Raw genomic sequence first — 25,092 nt, 5'->3', positions numbered from 1 at the left:
CTGGGCGGTAGCCCCTTCCCTATTGGGGCTCCTGACAGAGGACACGAGACAGCTCGTTCGGCTGCGCCTGGGCGCTGGGCTGGGCGCTTGCCGAGGCTCGTTGCTGTGGGGACTCGCCTGTCATGGAGGAGCTGGATGGGGCGCGGGGCGCGGCGGAGGCTTCCCGGTGAAGGCGGCTCCGGGGAGAGGGAGCCGGCGGGGCGCCCGCGCTGGGGAAGGTAGCTCGGAGCCTGCTCTGGGCGGGCGGCGGTGCGGGGTCCCCGGGCCACAGCCGACAGGGAGGCAGGTCCGGGGGGCTGGCGCGGGGCTGGGAACCTGCCTGGGAAGGGGCGACGCGGGGCCAGGACGGGGGGCGGCGGGACTAGCTCCTCCGGGCGGGTGCGGAACCAAGGTCAGTCTCGTTCCCCTTGCCTGGTCCCAGCAGTGCCCCCGCGGGCGGTGAGCCGGCTGCATCGGCTCGGTCCGGGCGCTGCTTGGCGGAGGAGCCAGGCCAGAGAGAGAGGTCGGCGGCTCCTTGCCCGGGCTGGGTCCGGCAGAAGTTGGTGGAGCTGCCGCGGCTCCTTATACAGCCGGCGCAGACGGGGGGTTTTCCTGCAACCCGTGTGAATGAGACAGGGGGAGGATCGGCGCTCACTCCCGCCAGCCTCCCGAGAGGGGGCGCTCCCCAAAGCCCGGGGAAGCCCCCGAAGGTGGCACTTCCTTTCCTCTCGGGAGAATTGGTGCCGTGTACAGCACAAGCAGTGGGCGGTCATTTAGTGCGGTGGTTTTCAAGCTTTTTTCATTTGCGGATTACTAAAAAATTCGAATGGAGGCATGGGCCCCTTTGGGAATCTTAAACGGTCTGGGGACCCCCAGGGGCCTGCGGAGCACAGATTGGAAATCGTTGTTCGACCTCTTTTCTCGGCCCCCCTTAGTCATAGTCCACGGGACCCCCCACCCCGTCCCCAGGTTGAAACCCACTGATTTAGTGTATTAAAGAGGTTAAAAAAAAAAATTCAACCATTTCAATTTTCTTTTATCTTTCAGATTGTTGAGCACAGTCTGTGCTCTGAATTGTTAGGACCTAAGATCAGAGTCTTCATGTTTGTTCACAGAGATAACGCAGATCTAAGAAAAGCGTGTGGGTCTTCTGTTTGGACTCTGTAGTTCCAGTAGTCCCATTATCTGTGACACTGAAGGATAAAAGCGGCACAGACTAAATGGATCTAAAGACAGCAGTGTTCAATGCAGCTCGTGATGGCAAACTGCGGCTCCTTGCAAAGTTACTGGCAAACAAAACCAAAGAAGAGGTGGCCTTGCTGATGTCTGAAAAAACTAGTGGTGCTACACCACTTTTGATGGCAGCCCGTTATGGACACCTTGATATGGTGGAATACTTGCTGGAGCATTGCTGTGCTTCTATAGAAGTTGGTGGCTCGGTGAATTTTGATGGTGAGACCATTGAGGGGGCTCCTCCATTATGGGCAGCTTCTGCTGCTGGTCATTTGAAGGTAGTCCAATGTCTGTTAGATCATGGCGCATCTGTCAACAACACAACACTGACAAATTCAACCCCACTTAGGGCAGCCTGTTTTGATGGGCACCTGGAAATAGTAAAATACCTTGTGGAGCATAAAGCTGATTTGGAAGTATCAAACCGACATGGGCACACATGCCTGATGATCTCATGTTACAAAGGACACAAAGAAATTGCTCAGTATTTACTTGAAAAAGGTGCTGATGTTAATAGAAAAAGTGTTAAAGGTAAGATCAATATCCTATTTTTCTTGTAGCGAAGTTCCTGAGACTATCTAGTTGTTACCTTTTTTTTTGTAGGAGACCAAAAATGTTTATCTGACTTGATAATGTAAATTGTTCAAAGTGCTATCAAGAAGTTTAAATTATAGTGTTATGTTTATAGTTTGTATGTAGTTTTGAAAGTTTTTCAGTTTGATCTTCCAGCATACCTGCTAGTTCGCTACTTAAAAAGAACCAGTTACTAAATTTCATTCTAAATCAGCAAGTTTTAATTTATAAACCCCAGTTGTTAAAAGATTTTGCTACATAGAGTCATACTCCTGGCTAAAGTGTGTATGTAAAAAAACTAATTGGCTTTTTGCTGAAAATGTAGTGGGTCATGTGATAACTTTTTTAAATCGATAAACTTATATTGGCAAAACAAATATATTGTGCATTGAATAAAATTCACTGGTCTGCACTGTTAAGATAGAATAGGGAAATGGAGGAAGTCTTTTCTGTATTTTAAAATTTCCACCCCGATTCTTCAATTCTTCAGTTGATCTATTAGCTACAGTAACTAAGAAATGGAAATTAGGGTAAAAAATAAGGACCAGGGTGAGTGTGATCATGCCAAAAAAGAGAGTTTCAGTAAACAGTGGTGCTGTTATCACAACAGATGTTTTTTTGCTTCTGTTTACAATGGTCCTGGCACTATTGTTCAAAGTGAAGACTTCTGCCTTTTTGCTTTGATCATAGTTGCATGGACCTCTTGTTCTAACTGTGGGCATGTTGCTGCTTTTTAATTGCATCACCAGCGCACATACTAATGTTGTATTGACTCACAAGGTGTATTGGTTAGTGCAGACTACCACACATTTTTAACCCTGGAAAGATGGTCTGTATTTGGACATTCTGAGATATGTCAAGGGTATTTCCCTCAAAGCCTGTGTATGACATAGTACTTCTAATTCCTGTTTCTGGCTACGTTTATTGTTAACAGTTTCCCAAACATGAAATATAATTTGACAATTTATACCTTTCTAGTATATCGTTTATGGTATGATATCTTTAGTACTTGTTAGCAGAAAAAAAGATGAACACCTAAATAACACTTTTACTGACTGAAACAATGTGGGTGAGGTTTCAGAGTAGTAGCCGTGTTAGTCTGTATTCACAAAAAGAAAAGGAGTACTTGTGGCACCTTAGAGACTAACCAGTTTATTTGAGCATAAGCTTTCATGAGCTACAGCTCACTTCATCGTAATATCTTTTATTGGACCAACTTCTGTTCGTGAAGGAAACAAGTTTTCAAGCTTCCCAGAGCTCTTCTTCAGATCTGGAGAAGGTAACCAGAGTGTCACAGCTAAATATAAGGTGGGACAGGTTGTTAAGCATAATGACTTAACACATGTTGCAAGAAACCACTTCAAATGAAGTGGGAATTAACACCTCTGCTTATCTGTTCTGCCAACAGAAGTTGATGCACTAAAAGGTATTACCTCACTACCTTGTCTCTCGTATCCTGGGACCAACATGGATACAAGAGCACTGCAAATGTACAGCATGTCTTTAAGTCAACGAACAAATGAAAATATGTAGGGAGTAATATAAAGAAAGCTACAATACACAGTGGGCAGAATGTAATAACTTACTTCTGCTTCCAAGAAGAATAACTTCCAAGCCATAAAGTCACTCGTGAGTCACCACGGACTTGTATATTGTTCCAACTATTTACTGGGAGTGATTACCACACAGCTGCGTAAAGGCCTCATGTATCATAAAAGCACCTATTTAGGCCACCCCTTTTTCTCTCTCTGCCCGTGGACTGTTAATGTTCTCAAATTTACTGATCCTTAATATCTTTTTTTTTTACCAGTATGCAGATATAATTTGTTCTTTGCTCTATTTAAACAACCATCATACAGACACCTGCCTATAAGCGTTTTTTTATCTCTCTGGTCTCAGCTCCTCTTATTTTAATTTCTTCTCTTCTTCACTTTATTCAATTCTTGCATGACTCATGACTTAAGCACAACAGTACAAGTCTCACCCATTCAGCAATACCTAAGAGAGAGAATATTTTGTGAACAGCAGAAGCACACTACTGGCAAAGGCACTTGGTATCAGAACTGTACACCTCTCTATTATGCCAAGCATTCACTTTTCCTATAGTATTGTCTCACAACCATAATCTAAAGATGAGCGCTTTTAAGGTGAGATTTTTAAAGTGCTACAGCATAGCTGATCCTTGTGTTATGAAAAAAGTGAGTGTTAGATTGGACTTGTTATTGCCCAGTGAAGGCTATTACATTTTTTTTTAAAAAAGTCCGTGTATACATGTATAGTGTATTTTTATGGAGTATGCCCTGCCTTTTCTTGCTCTTTGGAAATACTCTACTCATTGCTGATGACATCAGATGGAGACTCCGCTCTCAGCTGTCTACACTGTTTAATATGTCTGTTGTTGAAACAGTATTACATTAACATGCATTAGGGAATTTTTAGTGTGCAACGAAAGGGTCTACATGGGCCAGTTTTTGACCAAACTGTTGGTGAGCTTTAGAATTCACACCCCTCTAGTGCTCAATGCCATGCTGTGTAGATGAGTCCACAGAATTTTCTAGCTTCCTGAAATTCCTTATTCTGAGTAGGGCTGGGGGGAAGAGAGAATCTGGTCAGGCACATCTTCAGTTCCTTCTCCTCTGATTATATAAGAAAGGGTCAGCTTGATGGTGGGTAGAGAGGCCTCATAGTGGGAGGGAGGGAAAGAAAAGTCCAGGTTGCTGCTTTTTATGGACAAAGAAACCAGTTACTATAGACGTCCCTGTTGCTCTTCTTACAACTACTATGTTCTTTGGATATGTTAATGTTTACTTGTCTCTGCTCACAGGAGGGAGATGTTTAAGGGAGTGTACCTATGAGGGCCTTGTCTATGGGGGGAGATCTACTACGGGGGGGAGATCAATCTAAGTTACGCAATGTCAGCTACATGAATAACATAGCTGAAGTCGACATACTTAGATCTACTTACTGCGGGGTCCACACTACCCGATGCCGATTGGAGACGCTCTCCCATCGACTCCCCTTGTGCTTCTTGTTCAGGTGGAGTACAGGAGTTGATGGGAGAGTGATCGATGGTCAATTTAGTGGGACTTCACTAGAGCCGCTAAATCGATTGCTGGTGAATCGATCTCAGAGTGTTGATCCTGGCTATAGTGTAGATGTAGCCTAAGACTACTAAATATTATATCTTCATTAAATGGGGTACCTCTAGAAAGCTGCTGTTATAAGGAGCACCAGAGGCTATCTTTCAGATATTTTCTTCATAACAGGAAGGTGGGGGGCATTTAAATATTTAAATAATTTAAATATATAATTGTGAGTTATAATGTACCATGCATGATTGTCCATTTACCCCTAGGCCCTCACATCTAGAAAAATGACTGTGCACTTGTTAGAGAAGAGTATTTTAGGGCTGGGGAAGATAGGGTGGGTTATAGGATAGGTTCTTAGAGCTCCACAAATCAGGATGGCAAAAAGTTGCAATGTAAAGATGGATACAGAAGCAGTTAAAAATGATGGATTTCACTGGAATGCGTGAGTAGTCTAGCAACAGCATTCTGGACTACTGAAGCTTAGAAAGTAAAGATTTGGGAAGAGCATATGATGAAGTGCAGTAGTAAAGATAGTAAGTGATTAAGACGTGAGGATTTCAGCTGAATCAAGATAAGAGAAAATAACAGTGCCTCATAGGTGGTGATGGCAATGGGTGAGAGGAAAAAGTTTAAAATGCATGACAGTGCTGTACTATGGAAGATGGCCTATAACTCTGAAATTGAAATTATCTGAGTATTGAATCATCTTGGTTCAAGATGTATTCAGCTTTCACTTCTTACCACCATTTTCCAGAATCCTCTTCTACAGTTTCTACAGATTCTTACGGAGAGTAGAGGCAAGAGTTCAAATGGTCACAAAGGAACTTGTTTAGAAAGTAAGGGACTATTTTAAAATATTTTATTTAGGTCACACACAAAGTATAGATGAGGGAAAAAATGACAAATAGGACTTGAAAAACCTTTTTGCTCACTCAGTATTGTGTATGGATGAAGGAATATCTACACTTTCTGTACAACTGAAGTTTTAATTTGAAAAGCAAAACTTCCAAATGTGAACCAATTCAGCACTGTCTTCCTAATGCTGTAGACTGTTCCAGCATAACTACTCTTTGCTTTAGCAGCAACAGGTTGAAATTAATAATACTGTGGTAAGTTTCACTGGTGTTACATAGAAGCTCCTGGATGGTAGAGGAACTGTCAAGAATCATGTTGCTTGCATTCTGTTGCTTGGGTAAGCTATGAGTAGTAGCACTGGAGTTTTCGTGGTGAGGACCACAAAACCAGGCCCTAAGTGAAGGACAGATCTCTCAAGTGTACTGGATTTTTCAGGAATTTTGGATGAATTCAGCTGACTTTCCCACTCCACTGGGAAGACTGGCAGTGTTATGTACACACTAGGCAGCACTCCCTTTCCGGAGTCAGAAACAGGACTCAAAAATCTTGATCCAAACATTTTGGTATTGAATAGTTGTGTAACCCCTTGGCAAAATGTGTGTGGCATGCCTTTCTAGTGGCTGATTAACTACAGGAGTAAACATTTTTTCTGTTGAAGTGGTAGTGGTCTGTGCTGATCTCTGAAGGCTGAGGATTCAAATCCTGTTGATGATCCATGTGGGTTCTTTTTAAAACACTAGTTTATTTAATTCTCACCATAAGAAAACCTTCTGTAAAATGTTTTTAATGTTAAAAATATTATAATTGGTCAATTATAAGAACACTCAGCAAAATACAGGTGTTATATTTTGGTCATTTGAAAATGTTACAGATTGACACGGATAAAGGATGCGGGGGTAGGGTAGTGGAAATTCCACCACCCCTTTTCATTGGTCAGGATATTGGGGTACAATTGATAGACCCTGTCTAACAGCCATGAGGCTCTGTATGGTGGTTGGGTTGGGAGGGAGAGAGCTGCTTCTTCCAAAGGATATGAAAGGTAGGCTGAGAGGTGTCCAGGAACAGCATTCTTACATTTCTCAACAGCTGGGAGTAAGGAGTCTCTTTAACTAAGGCATTGTTCCTGTACCTTATTGATGGCCTTCCTTTCCCTGTCTCCTCTTTTCCTTCACACCCTTTAATCTCTGGCGAAAAGGTGTTTGGCAAATTTTTCCCGGCTTACTGGGAAGGAGCATAGAAGAAAGGTGTAGTGGGTCTGCCAACATGAGAGATTTTTGGGGAAAATCACGTTTTGCAAGCTGTAAATTCTATTATGGCTGTGAATAAGACCTGTAGCATAAGAATGGACCTACTAGGTCAGATCAAAGGTCCATCTAGCCCAATATCCCGTGTTCCAACAGTGCCAATGCTAGGTGCCCCAGAGGGAATGAACAGAACAGGTAATCATCAAGCGATCATCCCCTGTTGCCCATTCCCAGCTTCTGGCAAAATCCACAAGATATCAATGATGTAAAATCCAATATAGCAACTCTCTAAATTAACAGAGCTGCAGACCTTGTTCAATTTATTTTCTCCTATGGATATGTATACAGACTTGAATCTTTGGCTAAGTATGAAGACTATATTAAGGCTTTAATTTAGATGGAGACTGAAATGTGTTTAACATTCACTAACCTGGGGGAAAAAGCAAAATCGCTGCCTCTAAATACCTGTTAGTTCCAGAAATGATGAACTAGGGTAGAGCCACTCTGCTCTTTTCAAAATCAGCATGTGGTATATTGTATATTAAAAATAATTAACCTAATAGTAAACATCAAGAAGTCTGACAGGTTTGTTTCTCTTCTGGGTTTTCTATCTTGCCTGCTTGCCAAGCTTCATTTTGAAAAACAAGGCTCTGCTTCCTGGGAATAAAGGTCTTGCTCTAAATGTGTTCTGTTTCTTTTTCCTGGTTGTGTTACATGACGCACTGCATTACATTTGTGAGGATATTTTGAGCATGAAGGCTATGTGAAACTAAACCATAGCAGGAATGCATATTACCCAGCCTAATAAATTAAATAGTGAAAGAAGATGCAGTTAAAAGAGGGAAAATGTTTTAATTTGCATTGGGGGGGGGGGGGGGGGGGAATAATGTTGAAACTAAGTGATTCAAATACTTTTATCTTTCATAAATGTTGAGACATCAATCTTGAAAATACAATTTAGAGAGAGCTGAATCTGTGAACAGGGAGATATTTGTTCCATAGCATTTCTTTTAGTGGTCTGAGAAATTAGATTAAAACATAATCATGAAGACTTGTTGATATTAGTAACTTGTCTATTTCATTACCCCCATTTGATTTTTTTAAGCTTATTCATGAGGGCACAGCTTTAGTTTTCTTCCTGCAATACCATACTGTAAAAATTCTTAAAGTTTACTTATGGTGGTTCAGTTGAGTATCTTCCAGATAAAGCCATAATCAGTAATGAATGGGGGTACCAATTACTTAGGTGGTTGCATTATTTTATTTGTTTATATTTATATTTATTTTTATAATTCTGTATATAAGGCAGTAAGCGTAGAGGATAAGTACACCTCAATAAAACTGAGGTCTAGATCCACAAAGGGACTTAGGCATTGTAACGCTTAATTTTTAGGCCAGGTCTGCACTAAAAAGATAGGCTGGACTCAGCTGCGTTGCTCAGGGCTATGAAAAATCCACAAACCTGAACGATGTAGCTAAGATTAGCTAAGCCACCCCCACCCCGTGTAAACATTGCTGGGTTGATTGGAATAATTATTTCCTTAACCTAGGTGCCACCTCTTGGGGAGGTGGATTAACTACAGTGATGGGAGAACCCTTCCCCTCGCTGTAGTAAGTGCCTACACTGCAGTATTACAGTGGCCCAATTGCAGCACTGTAGCTGTACCGGTGTAGCAGTTTAAATGTAGATATAGCCATAAATGCCCAGCCACATAACGTAATCCACAGACCCAAGTCAGGTGTTCAGACTCACTATACAATGCTTGGGGATAGTTAGGTGCTTGAGAATGAGCTTCCTGGGAGTCAGGCAGCTGAGCTGGGAGCCACCTAGGATAGCCAATAGAATATGTAGAAGTGAGGAGCTTAGGTGCCTAATTCTGGGCTGCAGGGAGGTACCTCCCTTCATTGGGATTCACAGCTGTGAACACTCCCCTATGTTAGGGGTCTAAGATGGCTCAGTCCATGAAGTAGGTGGTGGTTTTTTCTCCTTATACACTATAGCAGGGGTGGCCAAACTGTGGCTCGCGAGCTGCATGCGGCCCTTTTACAGTTAGGGTATGTCTATACTACTTGCCGGATTGGCAGGCAGCGATCGATCCAGCAGGGGTTGATTTATCGTGTCTAGTCTAGACGTGATAAATCGACCCCCTGAGCGCTCTCCCGTCAACTTCTGTACTCCAGCGCTGCGAGAGGCGCAGGCAGAGTCAACGGGGGAGCGGCAGCAGTCCGTCGACTTCAGCTACGTTATTCACGTAGCTGAAGTTGTGTAGATTGTGTAGATCGATTTCCACCCCCCCCCTTTACCTCCCCTAGTGTAGACCAGGCCTGAGTGTGCCTCCCCATTCTCCACCTACCAGATTGGGGGGCGCTTGGGGATTGTGCCCTGTGGTGGGGCTAGGGGCTTCTGCCAGAGATGACTGGTGCCTGCTGAGAGATGGGGGGGCACAGTTTAAAGGTTCGCTTCCCCCAACAGCATGAATCTCACATCCCCCAGGCATTCCCACCCTCTTACTGTAAGTGGCCCCTCCCTGAGGCTCCCAGGTGTTAGCTCCACATGGAAAGGTAATGGCAAAGAGCCTGGAGCTGCAGGAAGGGGCCACTGCTTTAGCTTTGTAAGGAGAGGAAACCACTAAAGCAGCAGCTCTCCCTGCAGCTCCCAGCTGTTTGCCTCTGCCTCTCCGTGTGGCTGCAGTTCCTAGTTTGTCAGCTCCAGCAGTTGCCTTCCAGGGAGGGAGCCCGGTGGCACCATGTGACAGAGTGGGGCCAGAAAACCCTGGAAAAAATTGCGGGGGGGAAGGGGAGAAGGTAGTGTGTGGTCAAGTGCCCCCACCTCCATGTGTCACCTCTGGCTTTTGCCCATCAGGGAGGGATTCTTGGGGCTTCAACCCCGCAGGGTGTGCCTGCTGGGGCTCGGGGCTTCAGCAGGAGTAGGGCTGAAGCCCCAAGCCCCAGTAGGCACCTCCTGTGTGGCTGAAGCCCTGGCAGGCACGCCCCAGATCTCGAACTTCTGAAGATTGTCGTATGTGGCTCGGAGCGTCAGTAAGTTTGGCCACCTCTGCACTAGCCTGGTGGTTTGGGCATTCACCTGGTATGTGGGAGACCCATGTTTCAGTCCCACTGCTTCAATTAATATTTCCTTGTACAATTGGAAGAGTTTCAGTAAGAGAGACTGAGAGACCTGTCCCAAAATATCCCACAGCCCAGTAGTTAGGATGCTCTTCCTGAGAGATGGGTTCAGATTCCTGTTTTGTATCAGCCAGAGGAGATATTTGCTCCCACCTCCCAGATGAGTCCCTAACCACTGGGCTGCTTGGGTATAAGAGGAGCACCATCTCGGCCATCCAGATTTTTTAGACAAAGGAAACGCAGTGGATCTAATTTACCTAGATTTTAGTAAGGCGTTTGATACCGTGCCACATGGGGAATTATTAGTTAAATTGGATAAGATGGGAATCAATAGGAAAATTGAAAGGTGGATAGGGAATTGGTTAAAGGGGAGACTACAACGGGTCCTACTGAAAGGTGAACTGTCAGGCTGGAGGGAGGTTACCAGTGGAGTTCCTCAAGGATCGGTTTTGGGACCAGTCTTATTTAATCTTTTTATTTCTGACCTTGGCACAAAAAGTGGGAGTGTGCTAATAAAGTTTGCGGATGGTACAAAGCTGGGAGGTATTGCCAATTTAGAGAAGGACAGGGATATTCTACAGGAGGATCTGGATGACCTTGTAAACTGGAGTAATAGTAATAGGATGAAATTTAATAGTGAGAAGTGTAAGGTCATGCATTTAGGGATTAATAACAAGAATTTTAGTTATAAGCTAGGGACGCATCAATTAGAAGTAACGGAGGAGGAAAAGGACCTTGGAGTATTGGTTGATCCTAGGATGACTATGAGCAGCCAATGTGATATGGCTGTGAAAAAAGCTAATGCGGTCTTGGGATGCATCAGGAGAGGTATTTCCAGTAGGGATAAGGAGGTTTTAGTACCGTTATACAAGGCACTGGTGAGACCCCACCTGGAATACTGTGTGCAGTTCTGGTCTCCCATGTTTAAGAAGGATGAATTCAAACTGGAACAGGTATAGAGAAGGGCTACTAGGATGATCTGAGGAATGGAAAACTTGTCTTATGAAAGGAGACTCAAGGAGCTTGGCTTGTTTAGCCTAACTAAAAGAAGGTTGAGGGGGGAGATGATTGCTGTCTATAAATATATCAGAGGGATAAATACCGGAGAGGGAGAGGAATTATTTAAGCTCAGTACCAATGTGGACACAAGAACAAATGGGTGTAAACTGGCCACCAGGAAATTTAGACTTGAAATTAGACAAAGGTTTCTAACCATCAGAGGAGTGAAGTTTTGGAATAGCCTTCCAAGGGAAGCAGTGGGGGCAAAAGATCTATCTGGCTTTAAGATTAAACTCGATAAGTTTATGGAGGAGATGGTATGATGGGATAACATGGTTTTGGTAATTAAATATTCATGGTAGATAGGCCCAATGGCCTGTGATGGGATATTAGATGGGGTGGGATCTGAGTTACCCAGGAAAGAATTTTCTGTAGTATCTGGCTGATGAATCTTGCCCATATGCTCAGGGTTTAGCTGATTGCCATATTTGGGGTCGGGAAGGAATTTTCCTCCCGGGCAGATTGGAAGAGGCCCTGGAGGTTTTTCGCTTTCCTCTGTAGCATGGGGAACGGGTCACTGGCTGGAGGATTCTCTGCTCCTTGAAGTCTTTAAACTACGATTTGAGGACTTCAATAGTACAGATATAGGTGTGAGGTTTTTTGCAGGAGTGGTGGGTGAAATTCTTTGGACTGCGTTGTGCAGGAGGTCAGATTAGATGATCATAATGGTCCCTTCTGACCTAAATATCTATGAATCTATGAATCCGTGGGGTTAGGCACACTCTGAGAACACCTACTAGATTGACCCCCGCAAGTGAGATAGATGGGGGAATGCCTAGATTGGAATTCCCCTGGAGTTCAGGCGTGAACTAGAGTGCCAAGCCACTTGGTGGCATTGGGACCTAAGCAGCTTTGTTCACTGGCAAAAGTTTAGGTACCATGCAACTTAGGCACATCCAGAATTGGGTGGCAGCTGAGAGGGTTTGGAGGATCTCAGTGTTGGATTTAGGTGTCTAAAGTGGCAAAAATCCCTTTGTGGCTCTACCCCTGAGTGTTTATATACATATCAATATGTTTATATAATCAGTCTTTAAAACTAAAGTAATAAATACATATACGAGATGACTTATTTCCTTTATGTGCGTTGCTTGAAGTTAGTGCAATATAAACACTTAATCTTTAAATCAAGAAGATCAGTAATTTTATTGGGTCCTGAACCTGTGAAGATTTATGCATGTGCCTAACTTTACACATTTGAATAATTCTGTTGAACTCAATGTGACTACAAGTGTGTGATGTTAAGCACCTGAACCCAGTATTTTCAGGAGTGGGGCCTTGCATGTGAAATGGTAAGAATGACTTCCTTTTAATTTTCTAATATTGTTTTACTAATCCAGAAACATGATCAAGCTTTAACTAAATCTACTTAATATATTTACAAAACGTTCATTCAAGTCCAGCCAAATCACTGTGTGTGTCACTGCTTCTCTTCTTTTCCCTTCCCTGTCACAGGCCAATTATTTATTTTGGAATGATTTGCCTCTGATAGCGACCTGGATGGGGGGAGAAAAATAGTTTAATTATAAATGTGAATCTCCAGATGTACTTCGGTAGCACTGGAGAGTTAAAGAATTAGTTGCACTGACATATGTAGCATTTGTGTAGTGCTTTTTCATTTTGTTGGCTATTTGAAAAAGGTGCCAAGGCCCAAAGCCAACTGAGATTTACTCTCTCTGATTTTCAATTCTGGTTACATTCTGTTCCTTACGGTACTTTGAGGAGAGCATATATGCCCTTCAGAATGGCACATGCTTGTGTTCATTGTCATACTGATCCACGTGAATATCCAGAATCTAGATGAGTGGTCAGATTCCATAATTCTAAGAAGGAAAAGGAATTAGAAATGGGGTAAAAAAAACTAACTTGTAAAAGAGAAGACACTGATTTGAATAGAGATTTCACTTTGAGCCTTCTAAGGAGGTGATAGTATCATAACTAAATTTTTTTTAGAAAGACTTTAAAATGTTTGACACAGTTTCTTTAACATACATTAACAACTGTTGTATGTTGTTTCCCTTGGGAAAATGGTGTATGGAAACTACTTATTAAAAGAGAGGTGCTTCACATACGCTTTTCCTGCCTTGCCAGCTGTCTCCTCATTTGATCTAGCAATAGAGTTATAATGCTGAATTTACGAATTATTTTTGTGGCAACAAAGTAATGTCCTGCTTGTGACTTTACTGCAGTCTCAGGCTGAAAGAATGCTTACTTAAACATGCACCTATAACAGGGGACAGAGAATTATTAGCAATATAACTAGCCTTTTGTATTAATATTTTTCTAAACAAACGGTCCTCTCCTCCACTCTAACCCCTATACTCCTCAGTGTGAAAATTCTTCACAGATGCTAACCAGAGCAGTCTGCTAATTATCCACTTAGTGACTTTGTCATATTGATATTTGAGCCACTTTATACTCTTAATTAATATTTAATGTTTGTACTTTTTATTAATAAGTGTGTTTTTGTGATACTTTCAAAATTCTTTGGTAACGCATGGAATATCTGCCATAAGGATAGAACTAATCCTTATAGCCAGTCTTTCAAATTCCCCCTCAAATTGACAATTGATGATTACTAGATAGATCACTGATAGACTTTGTTAGACTGTTGCCCCTTTTGACCCAAGCAGCTAGTCAAAGTTTGGGGCCCTGGGGATGTTCCAGTTGGAAGTAGAAATTGGTGGTGATCAGGTATTTCTTTTATACAATTCTGTTTATTTACAAAGTCCTGTGTTTCTGAATCTAGAAGGAACCAAGAACAAAAGGAGCAGTTTCTTTAGCCAACCCCAGACCCAAAAGTTCTCTGTCTAGCTTTTTCCATGGTGTCACTGTTCTTAGTGGCTCCTGTGTCCTACTAGGCTTTTTGTTTTCCCTTGCCTTTTCTTGCTGTTCTTGTCTGTGAGTGGCCTTAGTATCTGTGTTCTCTATCACTCCCGCACACACACCTACCCAAAACAGTACTCATCCCAAAAGCTCCTGGGCAGGTTCACACACCCCTTTTGGTTTAGGTTTGACTTACATTTACAGTTACGTTAACTGAAGAGTGAGTTCATACTTCTCAACCTCAGAGGCTTTAACCAAACCCATAACAAGGTTTCACCAAGTTCATAATATATTATTTTTGAAAAGTAGTCAAACCAAAGCCATCTCTCTGTGCATGTATCTGGTCAATATAAATGTGTATTCTTGTAATCTTTCCCCTATCCTCTCCTTGTGTCCCTTCTCATCGTTACGAACACTTGTTGCATTTCATCTTAATTCAGTTTAAAGTTTAGGGCTGATCTACCCTGAAAACTTACCTCGGCATTGCTACGTCTCTCAGGTGTGAAAAATCCACACTCCTAAGGCACGTAGCTATGCTGACCTAACCCCAATGTAGACAGCACTAAGTCGATGGAAGAATTCTTTGGTTGACCTAGCTACTGACTCTCGGGGAGGTGGACTAACTACAGCAATGGGAGAACCCCTCCCCTTGTTATAGTGAATGTCTAAACTGAAGCACTATCATGAGCCCTGCAAACCCGTGGATATCTGCTGAATATCTGCAGATATCCGCATCCGTGGATTATTTTTGTGGATTGCGGATACAAATTTTGTATCCGCGCAGGCCTCTACTGTGCTGTTCTAGTGTTTTAAGTGTAGATGTAGCCTTAGAGGCAGAGACTGTCTCTTACTGTGCTTATACTGTTCTCTGTACAGTTGAGTCCTGTAAATACTATTGTAATACAAATAATTAAAAAACAAAACCCAACTACTTCTGGTAGTTCCAGCCTGATAACTGGTAGAACTGTGGTTTCTTTCAGCATAGGTAAAAAGGAAAATTATCTGTTTGTAGATGGAAGTCTAGTTTGAGAGGGCAGTGAGATTCTCTGGAATATTCTACTTTTTTCATGGTTCTCTGTGTGTCCATTTATGGTAAATTCATGAGATTGTAAAGATGTTTGATTTAGAGTTGAATCTGTTCAGCTAGCTGCTAATTTTAGTTTTGAGTGTTTGGGGTTTTTGCAATGTGTCATGACAGTTTCTCTTGCAATGTTGTAGCCGTGCTCTCGCCCCCTCTGTGCCCCTGCCCCTCCACTTCCCCACCCCCAGTCAAGCTGGAAGCTGGAGGGGGCCTTGGGAGCCTGGACCCCTTCACCTGCCTGGGGTGGGAGGACCCAAGAGCAGCCCTAATGTAAGACCCTGTTTTTAGTTACTTATACCTTAGCCATACTTTAACCATTCAGGCTGAAACATTCTATGCTGGGTGTCTGCCTTGGGCAGAATTTTATTTTGGAAAGTATCAGTGAAAACAGTTTAACCATTTTCAAGAAAGAGGTTAGGGGAAAATGTTGTTTTGCCAATATTCAAACGTTCTTACACTTGTTCTATTGAGAAGCTTTAGTGTTTCCATTCCTTGGCGGAGGGACTTGAAATCCTGGAGAAGGGAATCAACTTGGGGTTAGAGGTGCCTTTTGCTGTTCTTGTGAAAACTCACAAGAATTTGGCTCAGTTGTAAGCCTCTAGAAGAACATTTTCACATCTTCAGTAGATCTTTGTTAGAGGCTGGTAGCTAAATTCTCCCAAGTTTCCATCTACAGTGAGCATACCCCACTCCAGGGTTGAGCACGATTTTCCCTGCAGTTGCTCCTCCGCATTGTTGGGGTCACAATGGTCCTGGCCACTGGCATTGAGCAGTGAGATTCTGTCACGTGTGGTCTCAATTCTCCTCCTGCTGGTGCACCAGCAGTTTGGAAGAAGAAGCAGCAGCCTGATTTAAATGCAGAGGAGCAGGAACAGATTGAAGCCAGAGCAGAGATTAAAGAGGGAGCAGGCTCTGGAGATCAGGGCAGAAAGGTCTGTAACTCCTAGACACGCTTCCTTCCAGAAATAGAACTTGGGATATCTGAGTATCTTTGTTCTCTGCTGTCTAACAAATACATGTAAAACCCACTGGCTAAAAGTGGCCCATCCTTCCTCTAGTGGCTGGTCCACATAGAGCATACCAGCCTACTACTTCTGTTGGTTACTCCATTAGCTCAAATGGTAGAGATCTGTGATTTGGATCGAATGTTTCCAACACTGCTGATGACCCATATGGACAGTGAGAATGATTCTACATGATGACATTTGTTTTTTCAGTTTGCTTTTTCAAAAAACCTGTGAAATTATAATTTAAAAAAGAAAGCTACAATAAACTGATGTTAAAATTGCCAAGTCAAGTACTGAAAAGTTAGGAAATGCCAGAATTAAAGTTACTTGTACCACCTTAAATTGGCCTCCTTATGCATATGTATTACACTTTAATTATATGATTATATACTATTTTTTTCTAAAGGCTCCCTGCCTCATTCAGTGTCCAAGTTGAATGGTGCTCACTGAACAGGTAGCCATTAAATATTTTTTTTTTTACCTTTATTCGTGCCTCTTAAGAATAGGTAGTAAAGAAGAGCGACTGGAGGGAATCTACTCTGCTTGGTATTCTTGGTCATAAAAGGTATGGACTTAAGGCTCTCTTCCATAAGTTATCACTACCATGGCTATGGTCCTAATGATGCAAGGAAAGTTCTTCCTGCTAAGCATATAGCAGCCACTCCTGGAAACATATACAAGGAAGAGAAACTGTGCTGCCTGTGACAGAGTAGCCTGCCCCTTAAAGGCAGTAGTCCCTAGAGGTCAACCAACCTCACCAAGAGGCATGGCCCTTTAAGGGTTTGAAAGGTTCAATATAAGGACCTTAGGGGGATATGGCTAGAAAGGAAGAGGTCCTGGGAATGAATGCTGCTTGGGAGGAAATCCTGCCACTGTATCTTTAAGGGGCTTAGGGGAGGACCCTTGCAAAGATGGAGTGGCAAAGCTCCCCTCCTCACCCAATCAACCAGTTGGGAATTAGCTGGGAGATAGGGAGTAGCATATATGCTGCCTTTTACTACCTCATAACAAGGCAGACACCAGTAGTAGAAGATGAGCTACTGATCCCCTGAGCCTGAGGGCTAATTAGGGAAAATGCCAGCTGAGAGAGGAACTGGCTAAGGCCCTCCAGAGCCCTAAATTACAACCCAGATCCAGGAGAGCTGGGAATTTCTTGTTTAAAGAGAGGGATAATAAGTGGTTGAATTTCCCAGCTCCAGGAAGAGGGCTGGGGCTCCTGCTGTAAGGAGAGAGACAAAGACTGAACGGTAACTGAGGGGATTGGGAACAGAGTTCAGAGGGTGGGCTTCAGAGGAAACCCTGAAAGCCAGAAGAACCTTTTTATTTGCGACTTTTGTTATGGACTGTTTTCACAAGGTTTTATAATAAACCAGCCCAGGGAGGGTATTACTGAGTCAAGAGACCTTGAGGTTCAGTTACTGGGTTGTTGAGACGGAAAACTGAGGAGGGAGCACCTGAAATGCCACCCTTTGCCTAAGGAGGCAGTGCAGGGAAGTAATGTCCTGGGACACTCCTGTCAAGTTGGCATGACTCCAGTGGGTTCCCGTCTGGTAAGGGACATAACTTGGTAGTAAACATAGTTATCCACATAAACTAAATAGCAAAAAGACAAGATATTCTAAGGATGTTTGACATTTTTGACCAGTACAAGATGCCCTGGGGCGGAAAAGTAATTAAAATTGTCATAAGTGGACTTTGGGGGGCGGGGGGGGGGGGGGATTTTTGTTCCTCTTGTGAAATAAAATTTGAAAATTGAACATAAGTTATGAAAGTCCTTTTTTCATGTATGTGTATAAATACATAACACCAAATATATTTTATACATAATAAAACCTACAACACTGTCTCTTCCCCCCCCCCTTTTTTTTTTTGGTCTCCATGTCTGTACACAATAAATGATCAGAAAGTAAGAGTTACTACAAAGCTAATACCTCAGTCTTGGTCTTAGTTTCATAGAATCATAGAATATCAGAGTTGGAAGGGACCTCAGGAGGTCATCTAGTCCAACCCCCTGCTCAAAGCAGGACCAATCCCCAACTAAATCATCCCAGCCAGGGCTTTCTCAAGCCTGACCTTAAAAACTTCTAAGGAAGGAGATTCCACCACCTCCCTAGGTAACGCATTCCAGTGCTTCACCACGTACCTAGTGAAAAAGGTTTTGCTAATATCCAACCTAAACCTCCCCCACTGCAACTTGAGACCATTACTCCTTGTTCTGTCATCTGCTACCACTGAAAACAGTCTAGATCCATCCTCTTTGGAACCCCCTTTCAAGTAGTTGAAAGCAGCTATCAAATCCCCCCTCATTCTTCTCTTCCGCAGACTAAACAATCCCAGTTCCCTCAGCCTCTCCTCATAAGTCATGTGTTCCAGTCCCCTAATCATTTTTGTTGCCCTCTCTCCAATTTTTCCACATCCTTCTTGTAGTGTGGGGCCCAAAACTGGACACAGTACTCCAGATGAGGCCTCACCAATGAATAGAGGGCAATGATCACGTCCCTCGATCTGCTGGCAGTGCCCCTACTTATACAGCCCAAAATGCCATTGGCCTTCTTGGCAACAAGGGCACACTGTTGACTCATATCCAGCTTCTCGTCCACTGTAACCCCTAGGTCCTTTTCTGCAGAACTGCTGCCGAGCCATTCGGTCCCTAGTCTGTAGCGGTGCATAGGATTCTTCCATCCTAAGTGCAGGACTCTGCACTTGTCCTTGTTGAACCTCATCAGATTTCTTTTGGCCCAATCCTCTAATTTGTCTAGGGTCCTCTGTATCCTATCCTTACCCTCCAGCGTATTTACTCTCCTCCCAGTTTAGTGTCATCTGCAAACTTGCTGAGGGTGCAATCCACGCCATCCTCCAGATCATTTATGAAGATATTGAACAAAACCGGCCCGAGGACCAGCCCTTGGGGCACTCCACTTCATACCGGCTGCCAACTAGACATGGAGCCATTGATCACTACCCGTTGAGCCCGACAATCTAGCCAGCTTTCTATCCACCTTATAGTCCATTCATCCAGCCCGTACTTCTTTAACTTGCTGGCAAGAATACTGTGGGAGACAATGTCAAAAGCTTTGCTAAAGTAAAGGAACACGTCCACTGCTTTCCCCTCATCCACAGAGCCAGTTGTCTCGTCATAGAAGGCAATTATATTAGTCAGGCATGACTTGCCCTTGGTGAATCCTGATCACTTTTCCTGATGACTGTTCCTGATCACTTTCCTCTCCTCTAAGTGCTTCGGAATTGATTCCTTGAGGACCTGCTCCATGATTTTTCCAGGGACTGAGGTGAGGCTGACTGGCCTGTAGTTCCCAGGATCCTCCTTCTTCCCTTTTTTAAAGATGGGCACTACATTAGCCTTTTTCCAGTCATCCAGGACTTCCCCCAATCGCCATGAGTTTTCAAAGATAATGGCCAATGGCTCTGCAATCACATCCGCCAACTCCTTTAGCACTCTCGGTTGCAGCGCATCCAGCCCCATGGACTTGTGCTCGTCCAGCTTTTCTAAATAGTCCCGAACCACCTCTTTCTCCACAGAGGGCTGGTCACCTCCTCCCCATATATTTGTTCCATTTTCTAGATATGTCTGGCACCTCTTAGCGTTTGACTTCAGTTGCAGTAAATAAATGCTTTGCAATTCTAAAAGGCTAAAATTAAGGAAAAAATGAACAAAAATTGTAAGGTAAATCGAATGTGTTTAGACCGGTAGGACATACAGTTACAGGACATATCCTTGTCTCTGAATTCATGTGGAGGTTGCGAGACTGTCACTTCGATTTCAGTCCTATTTTGGGACAGTTAGCTTGTTTGAAATATTATGGCAGAGCTCCCATCAGAAGGCACAGCTGAGAACCTGCCAAAAAGAAAAACGGGGAGGTTTTGAACAGTGGGAGAATGACACTTCATTATAAACTATACAAGTAAAATCAGTTTTAAATTAATAGATAGAGAACACTAGAAAAAAAAACACGTTGTGAGGATGTGGATATTTGGTTGACAGTGCAACCAAAATGAATATTAAAATTTATGTTTAACACTCTTTGAAAGACAACTTACTGGACTGGACAAGTGTTGAAATGAGAGAGGTTTTTTTCATAGTTTTTCATAAATTACAGGCCTGAATCTGAAAACACCGTCAAGTATAGTACTTCTGCTGCTGGAAATCAATAGTGCAACTTCTGGTAGTAAGTGCTGACAAGACCAGGATCTGGGTTGTTTTTGTCCATGAAAAGATTAACATTTTGATAAGCTTTATGGCCATTGCCAATTTCTAGTAGAATAGTTATTGTCACAGGAGAGTCCTCTGTGGGGTTTTTTGTTTTTTTGGGGGGGCGGGCGGGGGGGGACTAAACCATTTACAAAATGATCAGTAACATTTGAGCATTTTCCATCCTTTGTTTTATAGATTCTTTTGTATAAGAGAGAGTGTTTTATTATTTATATTCCCCACCCAATGTTCTAATCTCTTAAAATATTTTTTTTTGTGCACCACCAAGAAAGCATATGAAGACCACAAGTGGTCCACAAAACATTACATTATTTTCTGAAGTGACATCTTATACTAAGCTATGGATAATAACAGTTGTTGTTTTGGTCTGTCATGTCATTCCCTGTTAATTCCTAATGAAGTCTTAGGGCATCCATCAAGGAGGAATCCTCTGGACCCATACATGGTTGCAATAAGTGGAAGAGAGATGTCTGTTAAAATAAAAGCCCTATAATCCTATTTACTTTTGAGACATGTCACTGGAGTTTGGAAATCCCTGGCAAATTGGGTAGGCTAATCAGGGACAAAAAATATTTTCCCTACACTCAAGACAGTAGGGATGGTGTGACTAAATTAATTTCCTAGAGTGATGAGAAGTCAAGTTAGGACACTGCAAATGTATCTTGGTGAACTATAGTTTATTCAAGATTAACTGTATACTTTTACCTGACTTTCCTAATCTATAGATTCTGTAAATGACTGTCTGAAACTATAGAGACAAGGTGGGTGAGGTAATATCTTTTATTGGACTAACTTCTGTTGGTGAGAGAAACAATAAAAGATATTACCTCACCCACCTTCTCGCTCTCTTATCCTGGGACCGATGCAGCTACAACACTGCATACAACAATATTTGATACTATGTCATAAGTAGGTGTAATTTGAAAATGTTTGTCATGAGAGCTGCTCAAATTATGGATGAAACTAATTAGATGGGATCCTGTGAAGTCCATAGAAATTGAGGACACTTATCAAGTGGCAATTGAGAGCACTCAGCATCTTCCAGCATTAGGCCCATAGTTTTTGCCTAAATTGTATGACTATACTTCAGATAAACACATTTAAGAAGTGGACAACAAGAAATCTAATTTCCCCTTGCTCCTCTGACCCTGAACATAATCAGTAGCTGTCTTTTTAAACTAATCTCAGGCCAGGTCTGAACACAAACTAATTGGAATAACTGCATAGCTTGGGGGGAGGGCGTGAAAAATCCACACCCCCTGACTGATGTAGTTATACCGACTTAACCCCACATGTAACAGTGCTATGTTGATGGGAGAGCTTCAGAGAGAAACTGTCTGGTTGGCATAGAAGCGTCTTCTCTAAAGCACTACAGCAGCATAGCTGCACCAGTGTAGCTGAGCCTCAGTAGCGCTGTACAGGAACATAAGCCCTTCATTGCATGACTTGAATTCACAAAATTTCACTCTCCGCTGCGCCCTCTTTATCTCCCCCCCCCCCCCCCCCCCCGAGGTGTTAACTGGTCACTTCATCTTGAACAGTTCCTTGAAATGTATTAACCACTTATGCTAAATAGTTTTCTCCACCTTTTATTTAACTTGACGATCTGAGTACATTTCCTAGTCCTGAAAAAGAACTCTGTGTAAGCTCGAAAGCTAGTCTTGCTCATCGACAGAGGTTGGTCCAGTAAAAGATAATTACGTCCCCTGCCTCGTCTCTCTTGAATTCACAAATTTTGTTTTTCTCTGTATGAACTAAAGGCTTTTTTTGTTGTCCTGTGTTGACTAGATCTGAAGACTGTTTCATGTTGCATAATAAATTTGGACAGGGTGACCTAGAAAACTAATATCTTCTTGTAATATAAGGAACTTGACATGAAAAGAACTAAGTAGCTTTTCCAAATGGCAGTAAAACTGACCAGAGTTCCATTAATTTCATGCTGCTGCAGCTGTCAGCATAGGCATTTGAGTTGTTTTAATGCAGACTCCAGAAAACCTCACTACACCAGTTCATGTTTCGAAGGTATCTTTGTAACCACAAGAACCAGAAAATTAAAAACAACCAAAAAGCTTACATTCTGTACAGATTTGTGGCCTATTGCCAGGGCAAGTTTCTTACATGCTACTAGTGTGTAGATGAGTAAGGTGGGTTTTCTAATAATGTTCCTGAAAGTTTTCTTGCAGAACTTATAACACTCTTTTTTTATCTAGCTTTTTTTTGGGAAGCCAGAAGACAAAATTTACTTTGAAAATGGGTAGAAACTACTTTAAATAATATGAGGCCCTAATGCTAAAAAAAAAAAAAAAAGTATGTTGCTGCCATATTTGATAATCAGGATTTACAAATGTGAAACAAATTGACTACGTATATATGGAATACTGGGGTTTTTTGTTTTTGTTTTTTTTTAAAAGGCACTTCTGCAATAGCATTGGCGACTGTTTCAGAAAACTTAGATCTGACTTAATGGAATATCCCAAAGTTTTTTAGATGTACAAGTTTTACGTACTTAGCTACAATACAGTAGAAGAAATATTTCCATGTAAATTGTTCCTTTAACATGGTTCACAATATTACAGAAAAATGGAAGAAGGGGAAACAATCCGTAATGAATCCTTAAATATAGTAGTATTGACCTCCAACATAGACCAGACTCTATTTAGTAAACACACAATATATCTTTGCTACCCATGGAAAAATCATTGTATTTGAATGTTTATGTAAATTTTAAGAGTTTTTTGCTGTCCCTAAAGGTATTTCTTTTAGCAAGATCTGAGACACCAGTTCGCTAATGGCCATACAATTGCTGTGAAGTTTTTGGACTACATTCATGGCTGATAAGAATGAAGACCAGAAATGAACTTTTGGAAATAAAACCATAATATGTGTAATTCTGTATTTACCTTTATCCCCAGCCATTCTTGTTCAGCTGTATGCATTTTGATCATTTATATTTGACTCCATTGTTTTGTTTGGTATGTCCTACTCTTAAACAGGTATGATGTAGGAATGTTAGAACAAAAGCCTTCTACAGACAAAGAAGATTGCTGTCTAAATTAGTTGATCAAGAAATAAATATAGCAGCTGGGCCTCAGTTTCAACTCAACCAGTTAAATTGAGCTACAAGGTGTTACCTTGTATCAATATTAGAAAAAGGCTGAGGGTAGTTTAGGTTTAGCTAAGACATGCTACCTGAGCCAGATCTAATTTTGACCACTTTTCCTAATCCAGACAAAGCCAGAGACACTGTGGCCCAGATTCTCTGCTGTGCTAAGGAAAAGGAGGGTCTGTCAGAGAAATTGTTCACCACCCTCTGATTACTGGGATTGATCTACAATCTAATGTAGAGTGGCCTGTGCAACAGTGACAGCTGGCTGTAGTTCTAAGAGACTGTACACCAATTGAGCATAGCTGGAGCATAGCATATGCCAACTATACCTGCTCTCGACCCTGACGCACCACCTACATTTGGGTTGAATATGAGTGAGTGGTGCTGGGGGCAGATATATTGGCTTTGTATCAGCTGGGACCTCCCCCACACCAGAGAATTTCCTAGCTGGCCAGATTTAGTCTCTTCGTGATCTCGGGTGGCACAAAGCCATTAGAATGCAACTGAGCATCTGGCCCAGAGAGTACATGAACAATATGGAGCAGGAGAACATGGTGAAGTGGCTGGTTGGAGCAACGATAATCAAAGCTGCAGAAGCTGTAATAGTAGGTTCTAGTGGAAAACTGACTGACAATAAGATAATATACCTAATTTCCTGTGGAGTGACAGTTTTCCACCAAAAATATTGACCAGCTAGCAAGGAAGTAATAATTCTCATTGGTTATATGATCCTCAATTGACTTCCAGTTAATTCTGATGCTGTAGGAAATTTACTGTTTGTTAGAATTTTCACTGCAATTGTAGCTGGATTTTTGTGTGAACTTTGATATTTCTCTAATTAGTGTCTTGTTAATGCAGTATCAGATGAAGAGCTAAAGAACAGCTTATATTAAATTGTGGACTTTTTAAAGAAATCAGCTGCACTAGACATTGTTTGGTTATCTTTTTTTGCTGGTGAAATGTACATATTTAAACTAAGACATTCAGCTACAGTACTTCCGGAGTATATGAAAGATTTGGTGGACTGTAGCTTCTAATGTTTCCTTTCAGCTTTGCTGCAGACATGGCTTTTGGTGAAATGTCATTAATGCTTGCTGTCTTTTTTTCTGGATTCTTCCCACACACTGCATTAGAACACTTAGTACATTTTACAAGATACACTTGGAGTGTGGTACTGATGGGAAATAATCCATCGTTAAAAATACATTCTTCAGATGTGTTTTACAATTTACACTCTTGTATAGACTACACCCATGATATTTTCAAGAAACAATGTACTATTTTTTTCTTCTATTAACTTATTCTTGGCTTTGGGAATCCTAACCAGAATAGCAGGGGGATAAAGCTTGGGACTTTAGGATAAAGACTAGGTGGACAAAATATGCTGTATGCATTTTACTTCATCAACCCAGTGTCCGTAGAATAATTTAATCAAATACAAAGGCGAGAGTGTTTGAATTTATGTAGATTAGACAAATGAAATAGCCATATTTCCTAGATCATTTAAATGTTATAACAGCATCAGAAAGCCCCCGTTGGGATTGGAGCCCCATTATGCTAGTGTTATACAAGTACAGAAAGAAAAATCCCTGCCCTGAAAGACTTACTATCTAAAGACCCAGATGAAAGGTAGGGGATGAGCGTACCGTGTGCAAGTAAATGAACCTGCTGAAGAGTTGGCATAAGTTT

The 25,092-nt window shown here is 42.1% G+C and overlaps 1 protein-coding gene across 2 annotated transcripts in view; it reads left to right on the top strand.

The window, feature by feature from the left end:
- The first annotated feature begins 9 nt into the window (after nucleotides 1-9).
- FEM1C (fem-1 homolog C) overlaps nucleotides 10-25,092 on the top strand; it is a 39,559-nt gene continuing 14,476 nt past the window's right edge. The window contains exons 1-2 of one of the 2 annotated variants that reach the window (XM_037901568.2): nucleotides 10-218; nucleotides 1,027-1,743. In XM_037901568.2, the coding sequence (XP_037757496.1) occupies nucleotides 1,200-1,743 (544 nt within the window). In that variant the 5' untranslated portion in view covers nucleotides 10-218; nucleotides 1,027-1,199. The remainder of the gene's footprint in view (nucleotides 219-1,026; nucleotides 1,744-25,092) is intronic. The other variant, XR_005225697.2, reaches the window with a different exon arrangement.

Source organism: Chelonia mydas, chromosome 5, assembly GCF_015237465.2.
Source record: "Chelonia mydas isolate rCheMyd1 chromosome 5, rCheMyd1.pri.v2, whole genome shotgun sequence".
NCBI classification, from domain to species: Eukaryota; Metazoa; Chordata; order Testudines; family Cheloniidae; genus Chelonia; species Chelonia mydas.
Note: the sequence above shows the minus strand (reverse complement) of the source record. Positions and strands in the feature narration are given on the sequence as shown.